Here is a 10,692-nt window from a genome sequence, read left to right on the forward strand (position 1 = left end):
GAGAAGATAGTTAATTGTCTTCCAGGCGCATAATTAAATTACAAGTCTGCGAGATGTCCGATGAAAATATATGCAATTCCTATTAGCATTTATGCAATACTTATTTATATTATGTACGTGAAAAACACGTATTGAAATTTCTTATTACGACAAAGTCATCCAGTTAAGTATCAAGCAAGCCATCAAAAGACGAAAAATCTTTATTATGGTTACGTAAAATTACAATCTATAAAAAATTGAAGGCACTTACTTTTATTTTTTATATATTTCTTTAAACAAATGTCATTTCAGGTTCACATGGTTATCATGGAAGTGTTTATACCTCTTGCTATCCTTGACCGGGCAGGTTTTCATATCAGTAATGTGTATACACAAAGTTGTTCACTCCCAGACCTCTCTCAATGGAACAAGTAAGGAAACTGCTTAGATAATATCTTTTTCAAGTTGAGATATAACTAATAACAAGAAAAGTTTTGCTGGTAGTGCATTTTTTCTTCATACATATTCACTTCCTATGTTACCTATGTTGCATAAGTATTATTTCGTAGCATGGCTACGACGCAAAATCCTGTTTGTTGCTTGTACCAAAAATCGTTTATTTTACTAATGATAAGTTTTTAATCAAGCTTGATATACGAGAATTTTAATCAAAAGTCTGTAATATTAGAATATCAGTGGTAAACAAGGAAATCGATATCATCAAGAAATACCAATCAGTGACTTGAGCAGTGACTCTGAAGTAAAATGAAGCGAAGATACAAAGCAAAATTCAACGAGTCCTGTTATTTTGATATCTGTCCTTATCCTCTTTTATCATTTGTGATTTAAATATTTAATCAATAAATTGTCTATTTGCTCGATATTTTACACCTATTACTTTTAATTTTCAATTATCACTTACAATTATTAATTTTCAACATTATTGTTTTATAAATATTAAAATTTTCAGCACCATTAGTATTCTACTTTCTTATACTGTATTTATCCAGTTATGCAGTATTTCATTCATTTCTCACCTTTATTACAGTATCGAAATTATTAATACTATCATTTTTTTAGCTCCAATAATATTCTACAGCACGACCTGTATCACGATGCTTGTGTTCCTGCAAGTTGCTAGAAAGTGGCCAGATTTGGTTCAGTATACATCCAAGATCGAGGAACTTGATCCGAGCTATGATACCAAGCTTGCATACAAATGTAATGGGACCTGCGCAGTTGTTTTGGCTCTGGCTTTACGTAAGTTTTGGAGTATGATTACCTGATCAGATTTGAGCAAATATTGAGAATGTATAATTAAAAAAAGACGAATGTACATTTCGAGCTGAAAAAGGAAAGAGTTAGAGAAATTCCTTATTAAAGATGTGCAAAATAGATTTGAATTATGAATGAAAAAATTTAGCTTACGAATTTTACAAACAAAATATTATTAGTCATTTATTTGTGTGTTCATTATTTACAATTAAAAGTCATATTATAAGGTAAAATAATCATTTAAGAGTGTTTTTTTCGTAAACGTGACCTTTCTAACATAAATAGCTTCTCATTTATTTTCAGTAGAACACATACTATCATTATTGTCAGCATTTGCTGGTGCCATGGAGTGCTATCCAGATCTTAGTCTATATGAAGGTTTTGTTAAGCATTTCTATCCTTGGGTCTTCAACTTTCTACCTTATTCACCACTATTAGGAATTGTAACACAAGTAAGTCTTTAATTTAAAATAAACCACTATGAAATTTAATCATATGAGTTTCTATAGCGCATTATAAGTTCTTCAATATTATATATATTACAAAGAGAATCTCGCATATAGTTCCCGTTCCCGTGGAATTTGTGGGATAAAACCCTATCCTATGTGTTAATCCAAGTTACCCTCTATATGTGTGCTAAATTTCATTGTAATCGGTTCAAAAGTATTTGCGTGAAACAGTAACAAACATACACACACATACGTCCATCCTCACAAACATTCGCATTTATAATAATTATTAGTAAGATAGGATAGGATTTAAAACTTGGGGAGGTTATAATAACATTTTTAACATAATTGCAAGGTCATGGTGTGCCCCGTTAAACCACAAGCACCAATATAAAGATGTTAAAAAATACATCCAAAATTACGACGATGAGACTTTTTACCGCCATAATTAAATGGAGTCAGACAGAAAGCGGAAACATTAACACCGATATAACAAATTACATTCTCTTAAAGGATTTATGGGGTTTTCGACGGCTTCATCTGCATCTGCGTGTTAATCCATGTTTACTGTTTATTACGTCATTTGTTACAAGATGGTGACAGCCATTAAAAAAAATATATAATATATAAAATAAATATAATGTGGTGTGATTTTTAACATGGGAAATAAAGTTAAAGGTGTTGACAAATTATTTTAATATTAGATTTTATAATCTTGAAAACATTCCAATTTCAATGAGAGTATAAACTGCTTAGTAACTACTAAAGATAATTTTCAATCTATAAAATACGTAAAATCTGTTGTAATTTTATCATATAAATTATGTTTAAGTCTAAAATACACAGGATTGAGATTTACAGGTGTCATCCAATTTTCACCTCAAAATATTGGAAAAGTTTTCAACAAATTGCGCACTTATATCCCTTATTGCTATTCATTTTTACTTCCAGTTTCTCCACTTCCAATCCACTTTTATATGGAACTTCTCTGATTTGTTCGTGATATGTATGAGCTACTACCTGACGTCACGCCTGGAGCATGTTAATATGAAATTGCTTGGAGCCCAGGGCAAGGTAAGATGGGCATGTTAATATTGCTTGAGATTAGTTGGGTCACGTGGTTATTATAAATTGCTATTTGTAATAAGTGTTGTAGTATTATAAGCTGTTAAGCTGTTAATAGAAAATATCTGGTGAATGAATCGTTTTCTGTCAGATTTAATTATTCCTTTGATAGCAAATGGTACGGGAGCCACATGCAAATTTGGTTAATTTTTACCTCTCAAGAGACAATTCGTCAGACGCATCAGAGTATAGTATTATAAAGCCTCGTGAACGTCAGCTGGAGCTCGGTTGGGGGGATGATCAGCTGACGGTTTTTCCACCAAGATACAGCCAGCTGACCTATATATTTATCCACAGTTACATATAAGCTATCATCAGGTAAATTTTTGTTTGAGAGGAAATCAGGGAAAATAATTTATTTTTTCATGTTCGAGACACCAGCTGACGTATAATAAACCATGTTGTAACCAGCTGATTATTTTTTTTCGTTGAGATATTGGGTTAGCTACAATTTGACAAATTTTTAGCTGAGAGGAAATGAATGAATGTATTTTTTTTCCTACGTGCGTGGGAGGCTACAACCGCTCTTCCCCCCAACCGAGCTCCAGCTGACATTCACGAGGCTTCATAATACTATACTTTGATGCATTTTACTAATTACCGCTTGAGAGAAACTTGGTCATAAAATCTGTTCCTGGCTCCTGGACCAAAATATTTTTGATAATATCTTATATTAAGAACTGTTTAAATTACACGTAAAATCTAACAGTCGTTGTCGCTGTGTTAAAAAAATACTGAATGCAATAAGATCAATTAATCTTATTTTAGGGACTTTTCGCTTGAAATTTTTCTATGAGTAACGAAATTATCAGTTTATCTATTAATATATTTCAGTTTCTCTTTTAAAAATTTTTTAGTATTTGCCTGAAGTATTCTGGCGTAACACAAGGGAAGAGTACAGCCGTGCTGCGCAACTAGTTCGCAAAGTTGATGACGTCATCAGTGGTATCGTCTTCATCTCTTTTGCTAACAATCTGTTCTTCATTTGCTTGCAATTGTTTAATACATTGGAGTAAGTTCAATTAAAATAAGTTTACATTGTCTACGTTGTATGTATGTTTATAATTATGTATGCAATTTGTTGTACCGTATCTATTGTATGTATTTTTATCTTTATATTCTCACCTCTTGTCCTTATGATGAAGTAATAGTGCAATAATTATACTATTAATGCTTCACCTTGATCACCTGGTTGTCTGGAAGAATTTGCTACCTTAGCGATAAGATCGCCTGTTTTGCTTTTCTGTAATAATTTATACTCATATTTATTTTAATTTTGCTCTTACCTGTTCGTGGACAATGAAGTATTTTTGTTGTTTGCATTTTGATACGTACAAATTAGAATGTGATAGTTGTTAAAAATACGTTAGGTTACAAAATATTTTTTTCAAAGGCTCGAATGAGTCTGTTACTAGCATAGATGTAGTTTAACCGTATCAATCGATCAAACGATGAATGATGTATGATGTTTTATCTCAACTAATGGAATGAAGGGGAAATGTTTGATTTTTTTGTTTGATTGTAACGATTTAATTCAATAACTACTGGACTGATTAAACATTATTGAATTGAAACTTCTTTAGGTTGAGAGTAAAATTTCAAGGTCGCGTCTTGGCAATACCATCACGAGTCACGACATGGAGTACCTAGGTGACGATTTTGGTATCTTTGAATCTTGCCAAAGAGGTTTCACTTCTGACACGTGTGCTCGGCACACGCTCTTTTTTATTAGAAAGCTACATCAATTTATTATTTAACAAAGGTAATATTCTTCAGCTAAGTCAGACAAAGACGGGAACCAGGACATAGTAGTCATACAATTCAACTCAAACTCAAACTAACCTAACTAACCGTTGAGAATAAATTGGTTTCCACAAAATTTGGGTTAGGTACTCTAACAATGGTACTGTCTATTAATACATTTCCATCGGAACTGTTGATGAATAATCTAGAATTCTTTTTCATTTTCTAGGCACGGAATAAAAGGCACATCTGAATGTAGCAGTCGACAACAAGGGTATGAATCTTTTTAATTAAGCCCTTCACGTTATAGATGAGACTGTATAGAGTTTTAGCATGCTTGTATAGAGTTTTGTAATAAAACAACATGTGAAAAATAACTTTTTTCTTTTTGATAGGGGACAGCTACGTGGAATTAAATCAATCTGAATTATGGATGTCCAATGAAGATATTTTTGTTTTTGTAAAATTACGTAATATTTTGACATGACATACATTATGTATTGAGTGCTATGATACTTTTTATTTGCCATCGTGTTACGTTGGATATAACTTCCTTATATTTTATTAATTTCAGTCGCAAAATACAATATTGAATTTTGCCACCAACAACACAACACATTCACAATTTTTTTTATTCACATTTCACACTAAACTATTATTGCTTACAGCTCTCTCTACTTCTGTAATTCAATTTTTCGTCGATACATAGGAAATGGCTACAATATAGCCAATACAAGCCGATTGTTTATAATAATATGTATTCCTATGAGTTATGTTTAATTTAATTGTCATGTTTAGAGCGATAGAGTATAGCGATAGAATCCTCAACAACATAACATTGCTGTTTGACCTATACCAACCAGAGCAACAATATTCGGCGGTTACGAAGCGGCGATATATTTTCTGTTCTCGCTGATCTATCTGATCAGCCGCTCAGTGGCAGTGTCGCTGATTGCGTCCCAGGTGAACAGCGCGTCGGACACGCCGGCTCCTGTACTATATGATGTGCCTTCGCCGGTGTATTGTGTTGAGGTATTGTATAGCCAATCTCTATAGATTTACTGATACAAAGATCTTTGGCGGCTACGAAGCGGTGCGATATTTCCTACTAGCTGCACTCCCCGGTTTCACTCGCATGGCTCCACTCCTGTTAGACTTAGCGTAATGATATATAGCCTATAGCCTTCCTCGATAAACGGGCTATCTAAAACTGAAATAATTTTGCAAATCGGACCAGTAGTTCTTGAGATTAGATACAACCTTTCAGACATACAAATTCTGAATTGGGCCAGCTCGCACCGGGGAAGGTACCACACCTCCACAGAAGATCGGCGTGAAATAGTGGCATGAAAATGCCACTGTGTTTCGTACGATGAGTGGGGGCACCGGAGGCCCGTATCCCTCTCCTACCTATCCCAATCCTATCCCTATACTTCCCGTGTTAATCCTTTACAATTCCATTATCCTTTCCTCTCCTCACATCCTCCTCTTAAAATAAAAATATATGGCAGCGGATTTAAATTTTAGACTACCCCAGGAGGGTACTAACCTTACTAGTGTTAGAGAATCCCTCCCTGAGAATCAAAACTCAGGCTGCCCTACGTACTCTGGGGAGGGCAAAAGTCCGCTTAAAAAAACACCTAAGCGCAAACGGCGCAAAAAGTCATCCAAACCACCACCAGTGCTGTCAGTGGACTTCTGTAACGTGAGAGGCATACGCTCCAACCTCAATGCCGTCCACCACCACCTTGAGACGGCAAAGCCAGACTTATTATTTCTGACGGAGACTCAAATTTGCCCTCCACCTGACACATCACACCTTCACTACCCAGGATACAAACTGGAGCACACTTTTATCCCTAAAGCTGGTGTGTGTGTTTTTATAAAGGAGGATATTTGCTATCGTCGCATCAAGAACCTCGTTAATTCCAACCTGTCAACTCTCTGGCTTCGTATAGACTGCGATGACCATCCACGGGTCTATGCGTGCGTGTACAGGTCGCACAGTGGAGATGCTGAAACCGATCGGCTTATGGAGCACCTTCAAATCACAGCCGACGCAGCACTCGAACAGATCCCCTCTGCTGAAATTATCGTCTTAGGCGATTTCAATGCCCACCATACTCAATGGTTGGGGTCACGACTTACTGACCATGCGGGGAGATCTGTTTACGACTTTGCATTGGCTAATGGTCTAAGACAACTGGTGTCTTCGATCACGAGGCTGCCTGATGTTGTGGACCATACCCCTTCCATGTTAGACCTCCTGCTCACCTCCCATCCAAATAACTATCAGGTCAATACTGATGCCCCTTTAGGCACATCAGACCATTGCCTGGTTCGCAGTGTGGTGCCAATCTTGCGCTCAAGGCGGCCCCGATCTGGTGGCTGCCGGCGCGTTTGGCACTACAGAGCGGCTGATTGGGATGGAATGCGGGAGTTCTTTTCATCCTATCCCTGGAAGCAAGTTTGTTTTGCACACGATCCTAGTGCTTATGCTGACTCTGTCGCGGATGTGGTTCTGCAGGGAATGGAACTTTTCATACCGAGTTCTGTAGTACCCATCGGCGGCAAGTCTCAGCCCTGGTACGGTCATCTTTGCAAAGAGGCATTTCGCCAGAAGCAAGATTGTTTCCGTAACTGGGCAGATGCATTTTTAAAACAGGATCCGAATGCCAGTGCTCTTAAAAAACAATATAACTTTGCCTGCAGGCAGTACAAAAGGAAAATGAGCATAGCAAAGTCCGAGTTTATACGCGGTATTGGCAAAAAACTGACACGTTTCCCATCCGGTAGCCGAGCTTTCTGGTCGCTCGCTAAAGCCATCCAAGGAAACTTTTGTCAGCCGACGTTCCCACCCTTGCGCCGGGAAGATGATACCTTAGCCCACTCGCCCAAAGAGAAAGCCGATTTATTAGGCGCTCTCTTTGCGTCCAATTCCACCTTGGACGACAGGGGAAAGGTACCGCCTACTATCTCGCGGTGCCAGTACTTTATGTCCGATGTACGCTTTACTCAACGTGAAGTGCGTAAGGTACTTTTTTCTCTTGACACCCATAAAGCGAGTGGCCCTGATGGTATCCCTGCAATTGTTTTGAGAACGTGCGCTCCAGAATTGGCTCCCGTTTTTGCGCATTTGTTTCAGCACTCTTATGATGTCGGCATTGCTCCAGCTTCGTGGAAAACCGCCGCCGTGCACCCGATCCCTAAGAAAGGCGATCAATCAGACCCCTCTAACTACAGGCCCATTGCTATTACCTCTTTGCTCTCAAAAGCCATGGAAAGCATAATCAACCGTCAGCTCTTAGGCTACCTAGAGGAGAACCAGCTGATCAGTGACCATCAGTATGGTTTTCGCCATGGACGTTCGGCTGGTGATCTCTTGGTCTTTCTAACTCACCGATGGGCTGCGGCTATTGAGAGTAAAGGGGAAGCATTAGCCGTTAGTCTTGATGTCGCAAAAGCCTTTGATCGGGTGTGGCACCGGGCTCTACTATCGAAGCTAACATCATATGGACTCCCCGAGAAGTTACGCACATGGATAGCCAGCTTTCTTGCAGCACGGAATATTCGGGTCTTAGTCGACGGATCGTGCTCGGAGCTTATGCCTGTAAACGCTGGCGTCCCTCAAGGCTGTGTTCTTTCACCCACACTATTTCTTCTGCATATCAATGACATGTTACAAATTAGTAACATTCATTGTTATGCAGATGATAGTACTGGTGACGCCTCTTACACTGGCCATGCTAACTTCTCGAGAGAAAATGTCCATGAGTGCAGAAACATTTTGGTGTCCAAGATTGAAACTCTTTTGGAAGAAGTTTCAAAGTGGGGTCGTAAAAACCTCGTAGAGTTTAACCCCACTAAGACACAACTATGTGCATTTACGGCCAAAAAAAAGCCATTTGAATCGGCTCCCCTCTTTATGAACACTCCCCTCAGCGTCAAGTCTAGCATCGCGATTCTTGGCGTCAGTATTTCTGACGATGTTCAGTTTCGCGATCATTTGGAAGGCAAAGCTTCTCTAGCTTCAAAAAAACTGGGCGTCCTTTACAGAGCGAAGCAGTATTTCAGGCCTGACCATCTTCTGTTACTATATAAAGCTCAGATACGGCCACACATGGAATACTGCTCACATCTCTGGGCCGGCGCCCCGTTATACCAACTCCTTCCACTTGATCGCGTTCAACGTAGAGCAGTTAGAATGATTGGCGACCCAAGACTTAGCGATCGGCTTGACCCTCTTGCTTTGCGACGAGACATTGCTTCACTGTGTGTCTTTTATCGCATATACCATGGGGAGTGTTCAGAGGAGTTATTCGAGTTCATACCAGCAGCGGAATTTCACCACCGCTCCGCCCGTCACAAAGCAAACTTCCATCCACACCATTTGGACCGCTGGCGAACGAGTACCGTACGCTTCTCGCGACACTTTTTACCCCGCACTACCATCTTGTGGAACAGTCTACCCCCTTCTGTATTCCCGCACGTGTATGACTTAAATACCTTTAAAAAGAGAGCCTACATCCATCTTCGACAGCCGGTAACAGCCTCACAAGGGTAACTTTGTCAGTGCTCATGGGCGGTGGTGTCACTTCATTAGGTGATCCACCTGCTCAGTTACCTGCTCTTACATTAAAAAAAAAAAAAAAAAAAACAACCTATCCAGTACAACGATTTTCGGTGACTTTAATTTTCATTTTCTTATACGATCATGAATTGGCCAATTTTCTTTACAAGAGAATTAGCCCTATCAAATTTCTGTTGATATATTGATAGCGTTAAAAAAAAAATTTTGTATCGTAATATTAAATCCATATGTTTGCATGATATCTTTTTCTAGGTGCAAAGATTCTTGGACCAAGTGAATGGAGACAAAGTTGCCCTGAGTGGCTTACAATTCTTCAGCGTAACTCGGAGTTTACTTCTCACTGTACGTAACCTCAATCACAATTAGTTTATAATAATTGATAGCTTGTTGTTAATCATAAAAATTTAATATATTTAAATTTATTATTTTAATATAATGAGTATAATATACCTACTTATCTTTTTTACTTTGAATTTTATTTATGAAACGGTAGTAGGCATTTCTTTGTCATATATTACACAAGTTTAAAATGCCAAAAGCTGGTAAATGTAACGTTCATTTTTTATGGAAGCTTCAAGACCATTTTTTACATTTAAATACTAATAAAAATAATATTGTTAAGTATTTAACTTTAAAACCTTAATCCAAAATAAACCAGTCTTTTGCATTTCCAATATCTGTATGAATATATTTTTTTACAATTAACAATTACAATTAACATTTCGACAGGTAGCTGGTACGATAGTGACGTATGAGCTAGTGATGTTCCAGTTCAACTCGCCTCAACCATCGAGCAATAGTACTGCACCAGTTAATTAATAAATACTTATGAATTTGTAGAAATAAATAAAATTTAAGTGTACGATTGTGATATTTGTTTTTTTTTTTTGTATGTTTGTTTATTTGAAACCATAATCTCTTAACGGATCTAGGTCGACTGAATCTGTAACCCTGTATATGATAGAATATTATTATTATATTATAGATGTCGGTTAAAAATTAAATTACCAGAATAAACACTAAGACGACCTACAAATTCAACTGTATATAATTTTTATTTATCAAGAATTTTTACGTTTAAACACTACGCATGCTGCATACTGCAGTCAGGGACAAAACCAACAAATTAAAATTTATGAAAAACGGCCCAGCCTGTGACTTTTACGTACACAAAATATGTTTGTTTTCTTCACCTGTATGTTTGTATATATTATGTAACCGACTCCTTTCGATTCGATTTTGACCCACTTTAAATGGGCAGGTTTAATTCAAACTTTTTACACTTATCTATAATTTAATAAACCAAAATAATTTAACACAAAGTACAACTATAGTAATTTTGAGGTATTTCTAAATAGATTATTGTTGTATGCAGAAAATAGTGCATCAGAAATATCCAATAACCGTATTAGAAGCACAAGTGAGATAAATCTCAGAAAATATCCCCGCTCCGAAAGGATGTCCCTTGCATCCGTTAGGTAACTTGCTTTCATTTTCCTTCTATTGTGAAACTAGAGTCTAGAGTCTAGG

At 37.3% G+C, this 10,692-nt stretch overlaps 1 protein-coding gene across 1 annotated transcript; it reads left to right on the plus strand.

The window, feature by feature from the left end:
- Nucleotides 1–321: 321 nt before the first annotated feature.
- LOC123703494 (gustatory receptor for sugar taste 64f-like) lies at nucleotides 322–10,033 on the plus strand. Its single transcript, XM_045651516.1, has 9 exons — nucleotides 322–410; nucleotides 1,060–1,239; nucleotides 1,558–1,706; nucleotides 2,655–2,777; nucleotides 3,686–3,840; nucleotides 4,801–4,847; nucleotides 5,422–5,603; nucleotides 9,415–9,504; nucleotides 9,892–10,033. The coding sequence occupies exons 1-9, from the start codon at nucleotides 362–364 to the stop codon at nucleotides 9,979–9,981; spliced, it is 1,065 nt and encodes a 354-aa protein (XP_045507472.1). The 5' UTR covers nucleotides 322–361; the 3' UTR covers nucleotides 9,982–10,033.
- Nucleotides 10,034–10,692: the final 659 nt, after the last annotated feature.

The sequence above is a fragment of the Colias croceus genome, chromosome 2 (assembly GCF_905220415.1).
Source record: "Colias croceus chromosome 2, ilColCroc2.1".
Lineage (NCBI taxonomy): Eukaryota > Metazoa > Arthropoda > Insecta > Lepidoptera > Pieridae > Colias > Colias croceus.

What these genes read in the sequence shown, in the direction of transcription:
- LOC123703494 (XM_045651516.1), top strand. Translation starts at nt 362, where the DNA reads ATGTGTATACACAAAGTTGTTCACTCCCAGACCTCTCTCAATGGAACA. An exon ending in TATTAGGAATTGTAACACAA is followed by an intron (nt 1,707 to 2,654) that starts GTAAGTCTTTAA and finishes TTTTACTTCCAG; the next exon opens with TTTCTCCACTTCCAATCCAC. An exon ending in CGCCGGTGTATTGTGTTGAG is followed by an intron (nt 5,604 to 9,414) that starts GTATTGTATAGC and finishes ATCTTTTTCTAG; the next exon opens with GTGCAAAGATTCTTGGACCA.